This window comes from Heterodontus francisci, chromosome 13 (assembly GCF_036365525.1).
Source record: "Heterodontus francisci isolate sHetFra1 chromosome 13, sHetFra1.hap1, whole genome shotgun sequence".
NCBI classification, from domain to species: domain Eukaryota; kingdom Metazoa; phylum Chordata; class Chondrichthyes; order Heterodontiformes; family Heterodontidae; genus Heterodontus; species Heterodontus francisci.
In genome coordinates, this window is record NC_090383.1 from 54,621,339 (window position 1) to 54,639,330 (window position 17,992).

The 17,992-nt window shown below is 42.7% G+C and overlaps 1 protein-coding gene across 2 annotated transcripts in view; it reads left to right on the plus strand.

The window, feature by feature from the left end:
* The first annotated feature begins 1,384 nt into the window (after positions 1–1,384).
* sft2d1 (SFT2 domain containing 1) overlaps positions 1,385–17,992 on the plus strand; it is a 179,438-nt gene continuing 162,830 nt past the window's right edge. For both annotated transcript variants that reach the window (XM_068044835.1, XM_068044836.1), the window contains exon 1: positions 1,385–1,565. In XM_068044835.1, coding sequence (XP_067900936.1) covers positions 1,503–1,565 — 63 coding nt within the window. In that variant the 5' untranslated portion in view covers positions 1,385–1,502. The remainder of the gene's footprint in view (positions 1,566–17,992) is intronic.

Below are 17,992 nucleotides of genomic sequence, written 5' to 3' on the forward strand. Positions count from 1 at the left end.
GTGTTGACAAGGCACTTAAAAAATTATAATATGATTAGGCAGAGTCAACGTGGTTTTATAAAAGGGAAATCCTATTTGATAAATTTATTAGAGTTTTTTGAGCATGGAACTAGCGGGTTAGATAAAGGGGAACCAGTGAATGAAGTATATTTAGATTTCCAAAAGGCATTTGGTAAAGTGTCACTTAAAAAGGAAGGGCTCATATATTTGAAGGTAAAATATTAGCATGTGTAGAGGGTTGATTAACAGCCAGAAAGCAGAGAGTAGGGATAAATAGGACATTTTCAAGTTGGCAGGTGTCAGTGCTGGGGCCTCAGCTATTTACAATTTATATTAATGACTTAATATGAAGGGACCATCTAAGTTTGCTAATGATACAAAGCTACGTGGGACAGTAAGCTGTGAAAACACAAACAGGTTGCAAAGGGTTAGATGAGTAAGCAATAAGGTGGCAGATAGAGTATAATGTGGGGAAGTGTGAGGTTATTCACTGTGGTTGGAAGAATAGAAAACCAAACTATTTTTTAAATGGGAAGAAACATTTAAATGTTGCTGTTCAGAGAGATTTGGGTGCCCTTACACAGAATGTTAGCATGCAGGTTCAACAAGTATAAGGAAGGCAAATAGCATGCTGGGCTTTATTGCAAGGGGGTTAGAGTAGAAGAGCAAGGAAGTCTTGCTACAATTGTACAGGGTTTTGGTGAGACCACACCTGCAGTACCGTGCACAGTCTTTGTCTCCTTATATCTAAGGAAGGATATACTTGCCTAGGAGGTGATGCAGTGAGGGTTCACTAGATTGATTCCTGAGGTGAGTATTGTCTATGATGAGATGTTGAGTAGAATGGGCCTATACTCTCTGGAGTTTAGAACAATCAGAGATGATCTCATTGAAACTTGTAAGGTTCTGAGAAGCTTTGACAGGATAGTTGCTGAGAGGTTGTTTCCCCTGGCGGGAGAGTCTAGAACTAGAGGGCATATTCTCAGGATAAGGGGGTGGCCATTTAAGACTGAAATGACAAAGAATTTTTTCACTGAGAGTTGTGAATCTTTGGAATTCTCTATCCAGAGGGCTATGGATGCTCGGTCATTCAGTATATTCAAGGCTAGGATTGGCAGCTTTTTGGGCTCAAAAAAGAATCAAGGGATATGTGGATAAGGTGGAAAAGTGCTGTTGAAGTCAGCTTCAGACTCCTATAATGTTCTTACGAAGTTCTGTCTTTCATCATTCTGTCGATGTGCTCTGGTTTAATCAAAGTATTGTCATACCTGCCTTTGCTCTTTGATTTCCATGGTAACACTGCCTGGTAGCCAGTTCACGCGACCCGCCCCCCTTGTGTTACACACTATCCCGTTCGGGCTTCGGACGAGGAACACAGCAGCTCGGGGACGGTTTTAGGGGTGACGCCGTTGTTTTCCGGTTGCTGCTCGGGCTGTCGCGGTGTCGGCAGATTAGCGGAAGTTTCATTTTCGGTTGTTTTTTTTGCTCTCTGGTTAAAATCAATGGAGAAATTGCGGAGAGTTCTAAGCGGCCAGGAGGATGAGGAGCAAGGCCTGACAGCACAGGTAAAATCTCAGCTGTATCTTTTACTGTCACTGAGTGTCCGGCCGAGGCTGCGACTGCTTTCCTCACCTCACCTTTCACTCAGAGTTAATATTGTAGCAGCTCCGCAGACCCCTCCCTCTCCCCCTCATTGCAGAAAGAAGTATTCTCTTTCTTTAATGTATTTTCTGCTTCGATTTCGTATTTTCCTAGCTCCATCTGCACAAGTTTTTTTTGCACCTTTACGATAAACTGTAAAGTATTCGCCGTCAATATCAATCCTGAATCTGGAACTGTTGCAAACTTGGGGTTTATAAGTAGTCGGGGAAAAGTCGAGCCGACCGTCCAGCAAACAGGTGATCCGCGGAAGGACTGTGTTTTTTGTTTCAAGCTTGACTGAAAGTGCGCTGGCCATGGTGACCAGTCTCAAACTGGAGTAAAACATGTGCGAAATGAATGGTGCATATATTGTTTATTTTCTGCAGTAGCCTTATGAATTTTATTCCCTTCCCCTTTAACGCCTTGTATATCTTGTTCTGTGGGCTGCACACATTCTGTGGCTGAGGAAGCGAGTGACGTGTTTCAAAATTTCTGCAATTCGGTTGGTTGCAAGGAAAAACACATCATTAAATTATGGATGATGACATTCAAATTTACCCTTTATGCAATACGGGAAGCAAACGCATATGATCTGCATTCCTAGCTTGCAAAAGTCATATCCCTAAGATTTTTTTCAGATTGTCTTTTCAGCTTCTTCTTCTTCTTTGGCTGGCCTTCTTGTCTTGGGAGACAATGGGTAAGCGCCTGGAGATGGTCAGTGGTTTGTGGATCAGCGCCTGGAGTGGCTATAAAGGCCAATACTAGAGTGACAGACTCTTCCACAGGTACGGCAGATAAAATTGGTTGTCAGGGCTCTTCGCTTGGGCTTTTGTCTTTTTTCCTGCCAACTGCTAAGTCTCTTCGATTCGCCACACTTTAGCTCTGCCTTTATGGCTGCCTGCCAGCTCTGGCGATCGCTGGCAACTGACTCCCACGACTTGTGATCAATGCCACAGGACTTCATGTCACGTTTGCAGATGTCTTTAAAGCGGAGACATGGACGGCTGGTGGGTCTGATACCAGTGACTAGCTCGCTGTACAATGTGTCCTTGGGGATCCTGCCATCTTCCATGCGGCTCACATGGCCAAGCCATCTCAAGCGCCGCTGACTCAGTAGTGTGTATAAGCTGGGGATGTTGGCCGCCTCGAGGACTTCTGTGTTGGAGATACGGTCCTGCCACCTGATGCCAAGGATTCTCCGGAGGCAGCGAAGATGGAATGAATTGAGACGTCGCTCTTGGCTGACATACGTTGTCCAGGCCTCGCTGCCGTAGAGCAAGGTACTGAGGACACAGGCTTGATACACGCGGACTTTTGTGTTCCGTGTCAGTGCGCCATTTTCCCACACTCTCTTGGCCAGTCTGGACATAGCAGTGGAAGCCTTTCCCATGCACTTGTTGATTTCTGCATCGAGAGACAGGTTACTGGTGATAGTTGAGCCTAGGTAGGTGAACTCTTGAAGCAGTTCCAGAGCGTGGTCGCCAATATTGATGGATGGAGCATTTCTGATGTCCTGTCCCATGATGTTTGTTTTCTTAAGGCTGATGGTTAGGCCAGATTTGTTGCAGGGAGCCGCAAACCTGTCGATGAGATTCTGCAGACACTCTTCAGTGTGAGATGTTAATGCAGCATCGTCAGCAAAGAGAAGTTCCCTGATGAGGACTTTCCATACTTTGGTCTTCGCTCTTAGACGGGCAAGGTTGAACAACCTGCCACCTGATCTTGTGTGGAGGAAAATTCCTTCTTAAGACTTGAACGCATGTGAGAGCAGCAGGGTGAAGAAAATCCCAAACAGTGTAGGTGCGAGAACACAGCCCTGTTTCACGCCACTCAGAATAGGAAAGGGGTCTGACGAGGCGCCGCTATGCTGAATTGTGCCTTTCATACTGTCATGGACTGAGGTGATGATACTCAGTAGCTTTGGTGGATATCCGATCTTTTCTAATCGTCTGAAGAGACCACGTCTGCTGACGAGGTCAAAGGCTTTGGTGAGATCAATGAAAGCAACGTAGAGAGGCATCTGTTGTTCGCGGCATTTCTCCTGTAGTTGATGAAGGGAGAACAGCATGTCAATGGTCGATCTCTCTGCTCGAAAGCCACACTGTGCCTCAGGGTAGACACACTCAGCCAGCTTCTGGAGCCTGGTTAAAACAACTCTAGCGAAGACGTTCCCTACTATGCTGAGCAGGGAGATTCCACGGTAGTTGTTGCAGTCACTGCGGTCACCCTTGTTCTTATAGAAGGTTATGTTATTGGCATCGCGCATGTCCTGTGGTACTGCTCCCTCATTCCAGCACAGCCAAAGCAGTTCATGGAATGCACAGAGTATAGCAGGCTTGGCACTCTTGAATTTTTCAGGGGTAATGCCGTCCTTCCCAGGGGCTTTTCCACTGGCTAAAGAATCAGTGGCATCACTGAGTTCTGATTTTGTTGGCTGTTCGTCCAGCTCATCCATGCCTGACAGAGACTTGGCTGCATTGAGGGCGGTCTCAGTGACAACATTTTCCCTGGAGTACAGTTTTAGGTAGTGCTGTACCCAGCAGTCCATTTACTTGCGTTGGTCAGTGATCATGTCCCCTGATTTAGACTTTGGAGGGGGGGAGGGTGGGGGTGCGATCTTCTTCACGGTTGGCGCAAAAGTTCTCTTAATGCCATCATACATTCCTCTGATGTTTCCGGTGTCAGGCCAGCTGAATACGACTGCATTGGTGTTGCCAGTAGTCATTTGTACAGCGCCTAGCTGTTCCTTGTGCAGCGCTTCTGGCTACTTTAAGTGCTATAGATGTTAACTCACTGGGGGCTTTCTTGTAGTTCAACAGTGCAATGCACTTGGCGGCTATGACAGGTTCCAGCTCTTCAAAGTGTAATTAAAACCAGTCTGCATTCTGCTTCTCACGTTTGCCAAAGGTGGTCATTGCTGAGTCATAGATGGCGTCTCTGATGTGGGCCCACTTGGTCTCTGCATTCTCTGTAGGAGTGTTTTGAAGGGCTTTTTCAAGTGAATTTAGAAACTTATGTAACAGCTGTGGATAAGAAATTCTGTTCGTGTTGATGCGCGGGCGGCCCTTCTGCTTGGAGTGATGTAGCTTCTTTGGTTTGAGTCTATCTTTGCTGCACACCAGGGAATGGTCGGTGTCGCAGTCTGCACAGTGGAAGCTGCGTGTGATTTGGACACTGTTTATCGAGGCTCGCCTTGTGATAATGAGGTCCGCTGGTGCCAACGACGTGATCTTGGGTGCCTCCATGAAACCTGGTGACAGGGATTTGTATGAAAGAACGAGTTGGTGATGCTGAGGTTGTGATGGGTACACAACTCCAGCAGTCTCTGTCCATTCTCATTCATCCTTCCAATGCCATAGCTCCCCAGGCAGGAGGGCCATTAGTCATGGTCGGCCCCCACCCTGGCGTTAAAGTCCTCCAGCAGGAACAAATGTTCGGTATTGAGAGTGCTACTAATGATGTTATGGAGTTCCTCGTAGAACTGGTCTTTAACTTCAGGTGGGGAGCAGAGTGTTGGAGCATAGATGCTGAGTAGGTGTACTGGACCAGAGGCGGTGAGCAGTCGGATGGACAGTATGCGTTCCAAGCCATTTGAAGGTCATATCATTTCCATGTATTTATGCATATCTGAAATGTAAGCTCTCCTTTATTACACAGTTTTGTTGCTGAGGGCTTCAAATGTTCGGAACTTTAATGCAGCACTTACTAGTAGTAAAGCAGTGAATTATATTTTGTATTCAGTTTGTCAAAACCTCTGGCCGCAATCTATCTTTCATACTTTAAGTAATTTATTGTGATGTAATTCTAAGTAACTGAGACTTCTGACAGAAAGCAGCCTTTTGGCTCTTCTCTGCCTCAAGTTCTTGAATGTCTGTTTCTTGGCAACCGGAACTAGATGCTGTATTCAAGGTGGGATCTAAATAAGGCTGTTACAACAATAGAAGCAAAATACTGCGGATGCTGGAAATCTGAAATAAAAACAGAAAATGCTGGAAATACTCAGGTTTGGCAGCATCTGTGGAGAGAGAAACAGTTAATATTTCAGGTCTGTGACCTTTCATCAGAACTGGCAAAAGTTAGAAATGTAATAGGCTTTGAGCAAGTGAAAGGGGGCAGGGAGAAGGGAAGGTGTGTGATAGGGTGGAGGGCAGGAGAGATTAAATGATAGAGATGTCACAGACAAAAGGCAAAGGGAGTGGTACTGGTTGTAGTAAAAGACAAAATATGAGTCCAGAGAGAGTGTTAATGCCAGAATAATGAATAGCTCTGTCCGAAAGCAAAATCATGAAAACGAGTTTAAGACAGGCACATGGTTAAAAAATAAAATAATTAACAGTGGCAGTAATGCTTTGAAATCATTGAACTCAATGTGGAGTCCAGAAGGCCGAATCGGAAGAAGAGGTGGTGTTCCTCAAGCTTACATTGAGCTTCATTGGAACACTTTGCCAGGCCAAGGACAGAAGTGTGGCCGTGAGAGCGGGGTGGTGAATTAAAATGACAACTATTAGCATTCCATTTGCCTTTTCTTCCATGACACCTCTGTCATTTAATGTCTCCTGCCCTGCACCTTATTACACACCTTCACTTTTGTCCTTCTTTTCCCCCTCCCCCCCCCACTTACACTTGTTCAAAGCCGATTACATTTCTAACTTTTGCCAGTTCTGATGAAAGGTCACAGACCTGAAACGATAGTTCTATTTCTGACTCCAAAGACTGCTACAATGTTTGTCACTACTTCCTCTAACATATTCTGTTTTGGCCGTGTAGTCCACTATCCTATTGGCTTTGCTTATTTCTGCTTCACATTGATTGGACATAGAATCACTCCTAAGTAAGATTCTAAGTCCAATTCTGACAAAAGATTATCGACCTGAAACGTGAACTGTTTCTGTCTCCACAGATGCTACCTGGCCTGCTGAGTGTTCACAGCATTTTCTGATTTTAGTTCAGATTTCCAGCATCTGCAGTGTTTTGCTTTTGTTTCTCCTAAGTTTCTGTCAGCTTCATTCTTAGCTAGCTCTACACCATTTGTGGAGTATGCATGTTTATTTTTCCTTCCTATGTGCTCAACTTTACACTAGTCTGGATTAAATTTCATCGATTGTTCTGCCCACTCCTCCAACTCTTGTTATTTTTGATCTGCTTCCTGTGATTCCACTTTAGCTTAGTGACATCTGCAAATTTGACTACTTAGCATTGAGCTTTTGAATCCAGGCCATTTATGTAAGTTAGGAACAATTACATCTTTTGAAGACAGCTGTGACATGAATGTATTTTAACACATACTAGGAACATGTAAATGCTTAAGTTTGCTGGTGTATTTCATGACACAGGAATTTAATTTCATATATCCAACCTCTGGAAATTAGGGTTCATGGAATTGCCCGACAGTCTTCTATAATTGTGCTGTGTATTGGTACAGTAGGAGTAGTATATTTTATTTTAAAAACAAACAACATTTTCATGTGCCACTTGATTGCAGTAGAAAGTATTCCATTAAATTGTTCACCATATCACTTAATATGGTCATCTTCAAGATCTAACTTCTTTTCGGACAACCCATGGATCATGTAATTGACTCACCATCTGAGCTTTTGTGATACCTGCCTCAAACTTGCATACAAGAGGTGGCTTGTAATTCCGAGTTAATGCTTCCATGTGAGTGTAGTAATGCGGTTCGTTTTGTTTTCAGTCAAGTCCAGTTAGCTATTTAGTCCTTGATTTACTATAATGGTTTTCCCCCAAAATGGCCAACTTATTCATATTGCAATCTGAGATTGAATAAGTAGTCCTTGAGCGTGGTCTCTGAAAGGATCATTCAGCTTATTAAGCTCTGTCATTTAAATTATTGTGTCGGGCAAACCAAGATTATTTTTCACTCAGTCATTGCCATCAGACTGTTTTCTGTTACATGTTGGCATTGCTTAGTCATATTTATACAATAAACTACCAAGCACAAGCTATTACATCAATACCTAGGCATTAATCAATCTTACTCAAGCATCAGATCTCTAACCTTTTTGAGTGAATATGTTTCTTAATTCCTTTAAAAATGGAGGTAGCTCATTCTATGTACTAAGTAAAAGAGTAAGTATGTTAAAATCAGATTATCTCAGTGGGTGGTTTGGATTTGCTGAATCTATTAAATATTCAAAGCCAAACTCCAAATTTTTGAACTTTGACCTTTGAGATTTCTGTTGGGTTATGTTCAAAATACAACCGTACATAAGAACTAGGAGCAGGAGTAGGCCGTCCGGCCCCTCGAGCCTGCTCCGCCATTCAATAAGATCATGGCTGATCTTTTCGTGGACTCAGATCCACTTACCCGCTCTCTCACCATATCCCTTAATTCCTTTATTGTTCAAAAAGATATCTACCTTAGCTTTAAAAACGTTTACTGAAGTAGCGTCAACTACTTCACTGGGCAAGGAATTCCATAGATTAACAACCCTCTGGGTGAAGAAGTTCCTTCTCAATTCAGTCCTAAATCTGCTCCCTCTAATCTTGAGGCTATGCCCTCTTGTCCTAGCTTCACCTGCCAGTGGAAACATCCTCTCTACTTGTATCTTATCTATTCCTTTCATAATTTTATATGTTTCTATAAGATCCCCCCTCATTCTTTCTTTCTGAATTCCAATGAATATACATCCCAATGTGCAACTTTCCCGCCCCCCCCCCCCTCCAGCTCCAGCTTTTTCATTTCCTATTTTACCATTGGCAGATGTTCCCTCAGCACTATACCACAACCCCCACCCACCCTGCCTCCCAGAACTCCCTCAGCCTTTTCATCTTTGTTTCAAAATATCTTGATATTGGAAAAATGCACTAAAAATATACATACTTAGACTGTCCAAATTATTATTGAGATGGCATCAATGTCCCCTCTAATTTTTTTCACTGTGTGTGGCCTGTTTATTTCAGTGCATGGTACCTTTACATATTTTTGCATGGCTGCACATGCATAGTATCTTAGAGGGGAAAGCTTCTGAGTGGACTGCACTGTACCTTTCGGGTTGCTACGTGGCCATGCATGCTACTTACAGGGAACATTGGATGACATGCCCAACAACAGCTTATGTTACTCATTTTTTATTTATTTAAAGAAAGACCTGGCATTTATATTGCATCTCATACAACCTCAGGACATCCTGAACCTCTTTACAGTCAATTAAGTACTTTCAAAGGGTAATCACATTTTTAGTGTAGGAACCATGACAGTCAGTTTGCGCTCAGCAAAATCCCACAAACATTAATGAAATAAATGAGCAGATTATCTCATTTTAGTTGTTGGTTGAGTGATAAATGTCTGCCAGGAGAATGGGAGAACTTCCCTGCTCTTTGCATAATGCCTTGTGATCTTTTACGGACACTGAATGTATAATTAACTATATTTGGATTCCCCATTTGCCACATATGGCTAATGTATTGGACAACACTGCTGTAACAGAATCAGTTCTAATCTGTTATCTGCAAGTTAACCAACAGAGTAATTATATCTGAAAGTGGTGCTTTGCCAGTATCTCAGCCTTTTTCCTTTGTTGAAGCATATTTGGATGGTACAAAAGCATATCTGGCCAAAAATGAGCTAATGAATTTGTGGAGCGTTTATTGTTTTAAAATTGGGAGCAGTACAGTTTCATACTTCTCAGTTAAACTGAGGAAATGCTGGTTTGACATCGTCAGATCTGATATGTTAGCACAAATGTGCGAGCTTGTGCTGTTGAATAGTAGCAGCATTGTTTTTCTCCCCCCACAAATGCTGTTTGTCTAACTTGTTACCATAGACCTTGTGATTATAGGACGAGTCAGTGCATTGAGGCTTGCACAGCCTAACAGAACAAGAGCTTTCTCTTTTTAATAAAAACAAAAAATGCTGGAAATATTCAGGTCTGGCAGCATCTGTAGAGAGAGAGAAACAGAGTTAACATTTCAGGTCAATGACCTTTCATCAGAACTGGTAAAGGTTAGAAATGTAATAGGTTTTAAGCAAATAAAGCAAGGTTGGGGCAAAAGATAACAAAAGGGAAGGTGTTGATAGGACAGAGGGTCACGGAGCAAAGGCAAAGGGTGTGTTAATGGTGTGGTGAAAGACAAAGCAGTGCAGAGAGGGTGTTAAATGACAGAATGATGCACAGCCCTGGCCAAAAGCACAAACATGAAAAAAAAACAGTGGGTGGGCACATGGTAAAAAAATGAATGATGAAACGAACTAAAATAAAATGAAAAAGGGGGGTGGCTGTCATGCTCTGAAATTATCGAACTCCATGTTCAGTCTGGTAGACTGTAGCATGAAAAATCGGTAAATGAGATGCTGTTGCTGTTCCTCAAGCTTGCGCTGATGTTCACTGGAACGCTGCGGCAAGACCAGGACACACACGTGGGCATGAGAGCAGGTGGGTGTGTTGCAATGGCAAGCGACAGGAAGCTCGGGGTCATGTTTTCGGACTGAGCAAAGGTGTTCCGCAAAGCGGTCGCCCAGTCTGCTTTCGGTCTCTCCAATGTAGAGGAAACTCCTTACTCGTCCCTTCCCAAGTAAAAGGTGTTGCTATGGGTACCCGCATGGGTCCTAGTTATGCCTGTCTTTTTGTGGGATATGTCGAACATTCCTTGCTCTAGTCCTCCTTGGGCCCCCTCCCACAACTCTTTTTCTGGTACATTGATGACTGTGTCCGTGCCCTTCCTGCTCCTGTTCCGAACTGGAAAACTTCATCAACTTTGCTTCCAATTTCCATCCTTCTCTCACCTTTACATGGTCCAAAACAGACACTTCCCTTCCCTTCCTCGACTTCTCTGTCTCACAGTGGCGCAGTGGTTAGCACCGCAGCCTCGCAGCTCCAGCGACCCAGGTTCAATTCTGGGTACTGCCTGTGTGGAGTTTGCAAGTTCTCCCTGTGTCTGCGTGGGTTTCCTCTGGGTGCTCCGGTTTCCTCCCACAGCCAAAAGACTTGCAGGTTGATAGGTAAATTGGCCATTATAAATTGCCCCTAGTATAGGTAGGTGGTAGGGGAATATAGGGACGGGTGATGATGTGGTAGGAATATGGGATTAGTGTAGGATTAGTATAAAGGGTGGTTAATGGTCGGCACAGACTCGGTGGGCCGAAGGGCCTGTTTCAGTGCTGTATCTCTAAATCTAAAAAAAATCTAAAATCATCTCTGCGGATAAGCTGTCTACCAATATTCATTATAAGCCCACAGACTCCCACAGCTACCTCGACTACACTTCTTCACACCCTGCCTCCTGTAAGGATTCCATTCCACTCTCCCAGTTTCTCCATCTGTGACACATCTGCTCTGATGATGCAACCTTCCACAACAGCGCTTCTGATATGTCTTCCTTATTCCTCAACTGAGACTTCCACCCCCCCCCCCCCCCCCCCCCCCCCCCACCACGCTGTGCTTGACAGGGCCCTCAGCCGTGTCTGGCCCATTTCCTGCACTTCCACCCTCACCCTTCTCCTCCCTCCCTGAACCGCAACGGGGTTCCCCTTGTCCTCACTTTCCACCCCACCAGTCCCCACATCCAAAGGATCATCCTCTGCCATTTCCGCCACGTCCAGCATGATGCCACTACCAAACGCATCTCCCCCTCCCTCCCCTGTCAGCATTCTGAAGGGATTGCTCCCTCCGCGAAACCCTGGTCCACTCCTCCATTATCCCCGACACCTTGTCCCCTTCCCACGACATTTTCCCATGCAATCGCAGGATTACCTGCCCATTTACCTCCTCTCTCCTCACTATCCAAGGCCCCAAACGCTGCTTTCAGGTAAAGCAGCTATTTACTTGTACTACTTTCAATTTAGTATACTGTATTCGCTGCTCACAATGTGGTCTCTACATTGGGGAGACCAAACGCAGATTGGTTGACCGCTTTGCGAAACACCTTTGCTCAGTCCGAAAACATGACCCCGAGCTTCCTGTCGCTTGCAATTGCAACACACCCACCTGCTCTCATGCCCACATCTCTGTTCTGGTCTTGCCGCAGTGTTCCAGTGAACATCAATGCAAACTCGAGGAACAGCAACAGCATCTCATTTACCGATTTTGCATGCTACAGTCTACCGGGCTGAAATTTGAGTTTGATCATTTCAGAGCCCCTCTTTTTTTATTTTTAGTTTTATTTTTTATTTTACTTTTATTTTAGTTCGTTTCATCATTCATTTTTTTACCATGTGCCCGCCCACTTTTTTTTCCATGTTTGTGCTTTTGGCCAGGGCTGTTCATCATTCTGTCATTTAACACCCTCTCTGCACTAACACTTTGTCCTTCACCACACCATTAACACACCCTTTGCCCTTGCTCCGTGACCTTCTGGTCAGTTATTCTCTGTGACCCTCTGTCCTATCAACACCTTCCCTTTTGTTATCTTTTTTCCCCACCCCGGCTTTATTTGCTTAAAACCTATTACATTTCTAACCTTTGCCAGTTCTGATGAAAGGTCACTGACCTGAAATGTTAACTCTGCTTCTTTCTTCACAGATACTGCCAAACCTGCTGAGTATTTCCAGCAATTTTTGTTTTTATTTCAGAGTTCCAGCAACTGCAGTATTTCACTTTCAATTTAAGGATTTTCTTTTTGTTGGAAGGAGGATATGTGGTTATAGAAACATGAATTGATTGCAGTGCAGAAATAGGCCATTTGATAAATTGTATCCATGTCAGCGCTCTGAAAGATCAACTCAGCTACTCCATTCCCCTGCCCTTTCCCCATAGACCAAAATTTGTTTCTCCTCAGGTGCTTATCCAGATCCTTTTTGAAAACTTTGATTGAATCTGCCTACGCCGCACTCTCAGACAGTGCATTCCAGATACTAACCACTTGCTCTGCAAAAAAGTTTTCCTCCTGTCACAGTTGATTCTTTTGCTAATCACCTTAAAATCGGTGTGTTCTAGTCCTCGACCCTTCCACCAATGCGCACATTTTCTGTCTAGACCCCTCATGATTTTGAACATCTCTATCAATTCTCCTCTCAACCTTCTCTTTAAGGAGAACAGCTTCTCCAATCTATGCACAACTGTTGTCACTCATCTCTGGAACTATTCTTGTGAATCTTTTCTGCAACCAGTCTTTACGGAGAACAGACTCTTCAATCTATCCATGTGTAATTGAAGTCACTGATCTCTGGAACCACTCCCATAAATATTTTCTGCAACCTCTTTAAAGCTTTCACATCCTTCCTAAAGTGTGGTGCCCAGCATTGGGCACAATACTGCATTGAGTCCGAACCAGTGTTTTAGAAACATTCACCATAACTTAATTGCTTTTATACTTTGTCTCTATTTATAAAGCCCGGGATCCCGTATGCCTTTGTAACCACTTTCTCAACCTGCCCTGACACCTTCAACAATTTGTGTACTGGTCCCTCTGTTCCTGCACCCCCATCAGAACTGCACCCTTTATTTTATATTGTTTCTTCTCAATCTACCTACCAAAATGTATAGATTCGCACTTCTCTGCATTAAATTTCATCTGCCATATGTTTGCCCATTCCATCAGCCTGTCTATGTCCTCTTGAAATCTGTCACTATCCTCCTCACTGTTCAAAATACTTCAAGTTTTGTGTTATCTGCAAATTTTGAAATTGTGCCCTGTACACCCAAGTCGAAGTCATTCGTATATAGCAAGAAAAGTCGTCCTAGTATTGACCCCTGGGGAACCCCACTGTGTACCTTCCCCCAGTCCAAAAAACAACAGTTCACCACTACTGTTTTCCTGTCACTCAGCCAGCTTCGTATTCGTGCTGCCACTGTCCTTTTTTTGGAAGCTCAGCTCAAGTTCAGTTAGGATGGTGATGTTGTAATGGTATGCATTAGCCTAATAGCAGGACCGAAGAGAGGTTTTTCCAGCAAGTGTAACTGTTCCCTTATTTATTAAGGCAGGGCCTTGGGCAGCAATGCTGTATAATACAAGGGATGTTAACTGGAATATCTCCACAACAAGAAAACATTTCTTTTATCTGCATCTTTCTACTAGACTAATGGTACTCCTAAACATTCCCAGCATGTAGTTTTTCAGTTGCTGTTAGTGTACTGAATTTTGCCCCACAGCGGTTGTGCAGCATAAATTGAGGTATCAGAAGCTTATCTATATCAAATAGTGTTATTACGATGGTGCTGAACATAGCTTTAAAAATCACTGTCTATGAGCAGGAAATGGGTTTCTTACTTTCAGTAAAGACCTCAGGCCTTTAGACTCTGGCTCTCTCAATACACCGAACCTGGGGTCCACAAGTATGTTTCATTAGTATAAATTATCTACATTTCTGTTTTTCTGCCTGCTGTTAAAATACTGAATAGCTTCAAAATTAATTGTTTAATATCCTTTTTGCGGAAACATATTATGCAGTACTACTTGTTTAAACAATATGCACCTAAGCATCAACAGTTTGTGTTCTAGCTTGTTGTCCATAACCTTGTCTACTACCAATAACATTGCATCACCTATGTTTTTGCATACACACAAAACTGGCACATAAACACTTGTAAGTAATGGGCTCCAAAAAGGATTTTTAATTGTTATCTTAAAGCAAGAGATCCTCACCTAAGGTGAAGAGAGAAGTGGAGAAGGAAGGATTTAGGGAAGAAATTTAAAATAGTAAGACTGAGATGACAACAAAATACTTGGCCACCAATGGTGGAGTGAAACGAGGTGCAATTACACAAGAGGCTAGAGTCAGAAATTTATAAGCCCAGAGACAGGTTGCAGGGATACAATTGAATGGAGTGAGGTTCTGAAGGGATTTAAGGACCAGGGCAATGGTTCCATATGTTTCATGGGGCTCTGGGAGCTAATGTCGGTCATGAGGCAGAGTGTGATTAGTTTGAAGGGCTCAGTGCAGGCAGAACATGACATTTGCTTTTCGAGGAGTTGGAGTTAATGGAAGGTGGACTAAGAAAAGCCAGCAAGGAGGATATTAGAGGGTTCATAGCTCAAGTTGGATGTGAACAATACAGGAAAGTTAGTAAATTTGCTTCAATACGGTACTGCTCCCAGTCTGGTAGTAACTCAATTTTAAAATTTGAATCGTTGTTTTCAAATGCCTTCATGGCCTTGCCTCTCCTTATCTCTCTAATATCCCCCAGTCTTACAACCCTCTGATATCTCTGTGCCCCTCCAATTCTGGTTTCTTACACATCCCCAATTTTTTTCAGTCCTGCACCATTGGCGGCTGTATCTTCAGCTGCCTTTGCGCTGAGCTCTGGAGTTCCCTTCCCAAACCTCTCCACCTTTCTTTCTGTCTTCCTTTTAAGATGCTCATCAAATATACCTCTATGAACAAGCTTTCAATCATCTGTCTTAATATCTCCTTATATGGCTTGGTGTCAAATATTGTTTGATAACACTCCTCTGAACTGCCTTGGGACGATTTGCTATGTTAAAGGTGCTATATGAATGCAAGTTGTTGTTGCTCTGGTTTTCTAAGTTCTCAATTCAGTTTTTTAATTGTTCATTATTGGGCAGTGTATGGTATCATACTTGCCTATGAACCAGAAGGTTCTGAAATCAAGTCCCATTCCATAGATTGACCACATAATTTCAGGCTTGTACTTCAGGGCTGAAGGAGTGCTACATTGTCAAAGATGTTGGAGCAGATTTTACTGGAGAAGGGGGTTACATAGGATATATGGCACAGAAACAGGCCATTTGGCCCACCCAGTCCATGCCAGCATTTATGTTCCATTCGAGCCTTCTCCCATTTTCCCTCATCGAAATCTATTATCGTAACCCTCTATTCCCTTCTCCCTCGTGCTTGCCTATCTTCCCCTTAAATACGTCTATACTATTCACTTCAACCACTCCCTGTGGTAACGAGTTCAACATTCTCGCACTCTCTGGGTAATGAAGTTTCTTCTGAATTGTTACGACAGTGCTTCTGTATATTTTGTTCGGGTCTTTTGAGAACTCATGTATTTTAGAATTATGGACATTGTTTTATTTGGGAAAGGTCATAAGGTCTTTTGGACTTGGTTTGTAAACAGCCCTTACTGGAGGTCGCCTGTCTTCAGATAATTACCCAGCAGGGGTTTTTTGACTCGGGGTAGATGTTTACAGAGAAGTGACAGGTCAAGATTTATAGGGATCAGGAGGCTTGACTCTTGTGATATTGTTTTGGTTTCACATTGGACAGTCAGTTGGAGTTTTAAAAAGAACAGCCATGAGCAATCACCCCAGCTCAGCCTTCTCCATCTCTTTGAAAAGCTTGCCAACTTTTCCATCTCTTTGAGAAGCTATTTGAAGCGAGTGTAAGGAATAGAGAAATTGATGCTGCATTCCTCCTGAAATGCAGGGCGCCAAAAACCCCTGATCACACATTTCGCCTGGAAAATCTGCCAAACTGATCTTCAACATCGCCAAAAAGAACTGTTCTAGAAATATTCCAGCGACAGCCAACCACGCGTATTTGGGATGCCAAACCAAAAAAGGGACAACTGACCTCTTTCAATATCTTTTTATTTTTTCAAGAATTAGCAAGTATTTGGCCAAAGTATTTTTTGTCTTTTTTTTGTAACTCTAAAAAGAATATCTCTCTCTTTCAGTTTGTGTGTGTGTGTACGCATGCGTGTGAGGAGCTAAGGTATTTCACTCTGTTAATGCTTTGCTTCGTTACTGGTTAAGTCTTGTTTTATAATAAACTGATAACCCTGTTTATTAAAGAAACCTGGTTGGTGTATTTTATTCTGGGATAAAGAGTAGAGTCTATGATTGACCGTATCGGTAACTGGGTAAACATTTAAATATACGTTGTGACCTGTGGAGTAGTGGAACTAGAAAAGACAGTGGACTCCTCCCACCTCGGTCGTAACAGAATTTCCTATTGGATATCTTAATGACTATATTATATTGATGGCCTCTATTTATGCTCTTCTCCACAAGTGATAGGATTCTCTCAGTATCCATTCTATCAATACCTTTTATATAATTTTAAAGCTCTCTATTAGGTCACCCCTCAGTTGCCTTTTTTTCAAGAGAAAAGAGGCCCACCCTGTTCATCCTTTCCTGATGTGTATACACACATTTCTGGTATCATCCTTGTAAATCTTCTCTGCGCCCTCTCCAGTGCCTCTACGTCCATTTTTATAATATGGGGACCAGAGCTGCACGCAATTCTCTTAAGCGTGGTCTAATCAAGGTTCGCTACGGGATTAGCATAACTTCCCTACTTTTCAGTTCTCTCCCTCTAGAAATAAAGCCTGGTGTTTGGTTCGTTTTTTTTTAATGGCTTTGCTAACCTGTGATGCAACTTTTAGTGATTAGTGTGTCTGTACTCCGAGATCCCTTTGTTCCTCTATTCCACCTAGATTTTCACATTCTGAGTAATAAGTGGCCTCCCTATTCTTCCTACTAAACTGTACTACCTCACATTTATCTATGTTGAACTTCATTTGCCAATTATTTGCCCATTCTGCAAGTTTAGTCCTGCCCTCAATTTTTTGCAGTCCTCTCGGTATTGACTTTCCCTCCCAATTTGGTTTCATCCCCCAATTTAGGAATAAGGTTTTTGATTCCAAAGTCCAAATTGTAAATGTAAATTGTGAACAGCAGTGGTCCCAGCACCGAACCTTGTGGAACACCACTTTCCACCTTCTGCCACTGGTAATAACTACATTACTCCCACACTCTGCTTTCTGTCTTGAAGCTAGCTAGCAATCCATTCTGCCACTTGTCCCCTGACTCTGCATTCTCTGACCTTATTTGTCTATTATGGGGCACCGTATCAAAGGCCTTTTGAAAATTCAGATAAATTATATCTACTGCATTACCATTGTCTACTTTCTCTGTTATCTCCTCAAAGAATTCAATAAGGTTGGTCAAGCAAGATTTTCCCTTTTGAAATACATGCTGACTATCATTATTATATTCTTTTTAGATGTTCTTCTATTCTCTCCTTTAGTGAGGATTCCATCATTTTTCCTACCAACTGTGTTAAAAGTTAACTGGTCTATAAATTTGTTCTGTCCTCCTTAGATATAGGAATTGCATTAGCTTATCCACCAGTCTTCTGGCACTGCACCCTTTTCTAACAAATTGTTAAATATGTGTAATAATGCCTGTGCTATCTCTTCCCTGGACTATTCTAAAATGCGTGGATGTAATCCATCTGAACCTCTTTCAGCTTGATTAGTTTATTCAATACATTCTTTTTTTTAAATGCAATTATTACTCATCTCGTTATTCAGTGTCATGTCTACCTGTTCTATCCCCCTGGTAAATACTGATGCAAAATAATTATTTAATAATTCTGCCATCTCTCTATCGTTACCTGTAGTGTTATCCTGTCTATCCCTTAATGGTTCTATTCCCATCCCAGCCATTTTCTTTATATAGGTGCACCTGTAAAATATATTTTACA